Consider the following 1,610-nt stretch of genomic DNA (forward strand, 5'->3'; position numbering starts at 1 on the left):
GATTTATCATTGTTTCAGTTTGTTATTGATTTATTATTGATTTGATTTGTTATGATTTGTTATTGATTTATTGATTTGGTATTGATTTATTATTGATTTGATTTGTTTTGATTTGTTATTGATTTATTGATTTGTTATTGATTTATTATTGATTTGTTATTGATTTATTGATTTGTTATTGATTTATTATTGATTTGTTATTGATTTATTGATTTATTATTGATTTGTTATTGATTTATTATTGATTTCTGTTGCAGGAAACATGACCTCCTGAACCTCCCTAATGTCCCTGTGGACCGCCCACCGTCTCCACCCCGAACAGCTCCGCCCACCATGAAGGTAACATGTTGGTGCAGAGGACATGTCCTCCTGATGACAGAGGACATGTCCTCTGTTGTCCTCTTGATAACAGAGGACATGTCCTCTGTCATCAGGAGGACAACAGAGGACATGTCCTCCTGATAACAGAGGACAAATCTTTCATGTCCTTTTAGTGTCCTGCTCGTTGACGTCACTGAGCTGGACATTTTATGGGGACATAAATCATTTTGTCTCAGAGGACTTTCTGTTTCTCTGCAGTCGGCTCATTTCTTTGACATGATGGAGAAAATGGAGGTAAGAATCTGCTTGTTTTCTCTCATTTTCAGTCTGGTGATAAAGATGTTTCTGCAGAATGAGGCGTGTTCATTACTTTATTACTTTATTAGTTTTTTAGTTTTTTTACTTTATTAGTTTTTTACTTTATTAGTTTTTTAGTTCCTCGTCTGAAAAACAAACTAAATCATCTGAGCTGCAGAGAAGAAAAGTCAGTTTATTAAAAAAAAGAGATTTGAGTTTTATTTCTTCTTCTTTGGTTTATTTGTTTGTTTGTTTTGTTTCTGACTCGGAGCAGCAGGTTCCAGAAGCTGCAGAGATGAAGACAGTCCCTCAAAGACAGAAGGCACRTCTGTCCATCTGTCCATCCATCCGTCCGTCCGTCCCTGTCTCCGTCCAGTTTTAGTTCACGTTTAGATAAAAGTCTTGTGAGCGACTGGAGACGATGGGTCCATCAGAGGGATCAGCTCAGGTCTTTCAGCTTCAGAAGGTGTTTTTAATCATCATCATCATCATCAGGGCAGCACGGTGGATCAGTGGTTAGCACTGACATCTCACAGGGGCGACTGTGGTAGAGTGGTTAGGGGAGTCGACCTGGAACCGGAAGGTCACCGGTTCAATTCCCGTCCAGTCGACTCAGTCGTTGTGTCCTTGGGCAAGACACCTTACCCGCTTTGCCTACTGATGGTGGTCAGAGGGTCCGATGGCACCTGTGAATGGCAGCTTCGCCTCTGTCAGTGTGCCCCAGGGCAGCTGTGGCTACAATGTAGCTTACCATCATCAGTGTGTGAATGTGTGAATGTCTGAAGTGTGAAGAGCTTTGAGTGTCCTGGATGAATAGAAAGGCGCTATAGTCCATTTACCATTTATCATTTACCATTTATCATTTACCATTTATCATTTATCATTTACCATTTACCATTTATCATTTATCATTTACCATTTACCATTTATCATTTCCCATTTCCCATTTCCCATTTCCCATTTCCCATTTATCATTTATCATTTATCATTTA

General features: G+C 39.2%; 1 protein-coding gene across 11 annotated transcripts in view; it reads left to right on the forward strand.

Moving 5' to 3' along the window:
• Positions 1-1,610, forward strand: part of LOC106532107 (rap1 GTPase-activating protein 2) — a 26,117-nt gene that overhangs the window by 14,014 nt on the left and 10,493 nt on the right. For 8 of the 11 annotated variants that reach the window (XR_001312025.1, XR_001312024.1, XM_014028109.1 and 5 more), the window contains 3 exons: positions 258-339; positions 580-615; positions 893-940. Coding sequence is in view for 9 of the 11 variants with exons in the window: in XM_014028109.1 (XP_013883563.1) it covers positions 258-339; positions 580-615; positions 893-940 (166 nt within the window). In the remaining 2 variants the exon portion in view is untranslated. Of the gene's footprint in view, positions 1-257; positions 340-574; positions 616-892; positions 1,085-1,610 lie in introns of those variants that run through there. The other 3 variants (XM_014028105.1, XM_014028107.1, XM_014028108.1) reach the window with 2 other exon arrangements.

This window comes from Austrofundulus limnaeus, unplaced genomic scaffold, assembly GCF_001266775.1.
Source record: "Austrofundulus limnaeus strain Quisiro unplaced genomic scaffold, Austrofundulus_limnaeus-1.0 Scaffold718, whole genome shotgun sequence".
NCBI classification, from domain to species: Eukaryota; Metazoa; Chordata; class Actinopteri; order Cyprinodontiformes; family Rivulidae; genus Austrofundulus; species Austrofundulus limnaeus.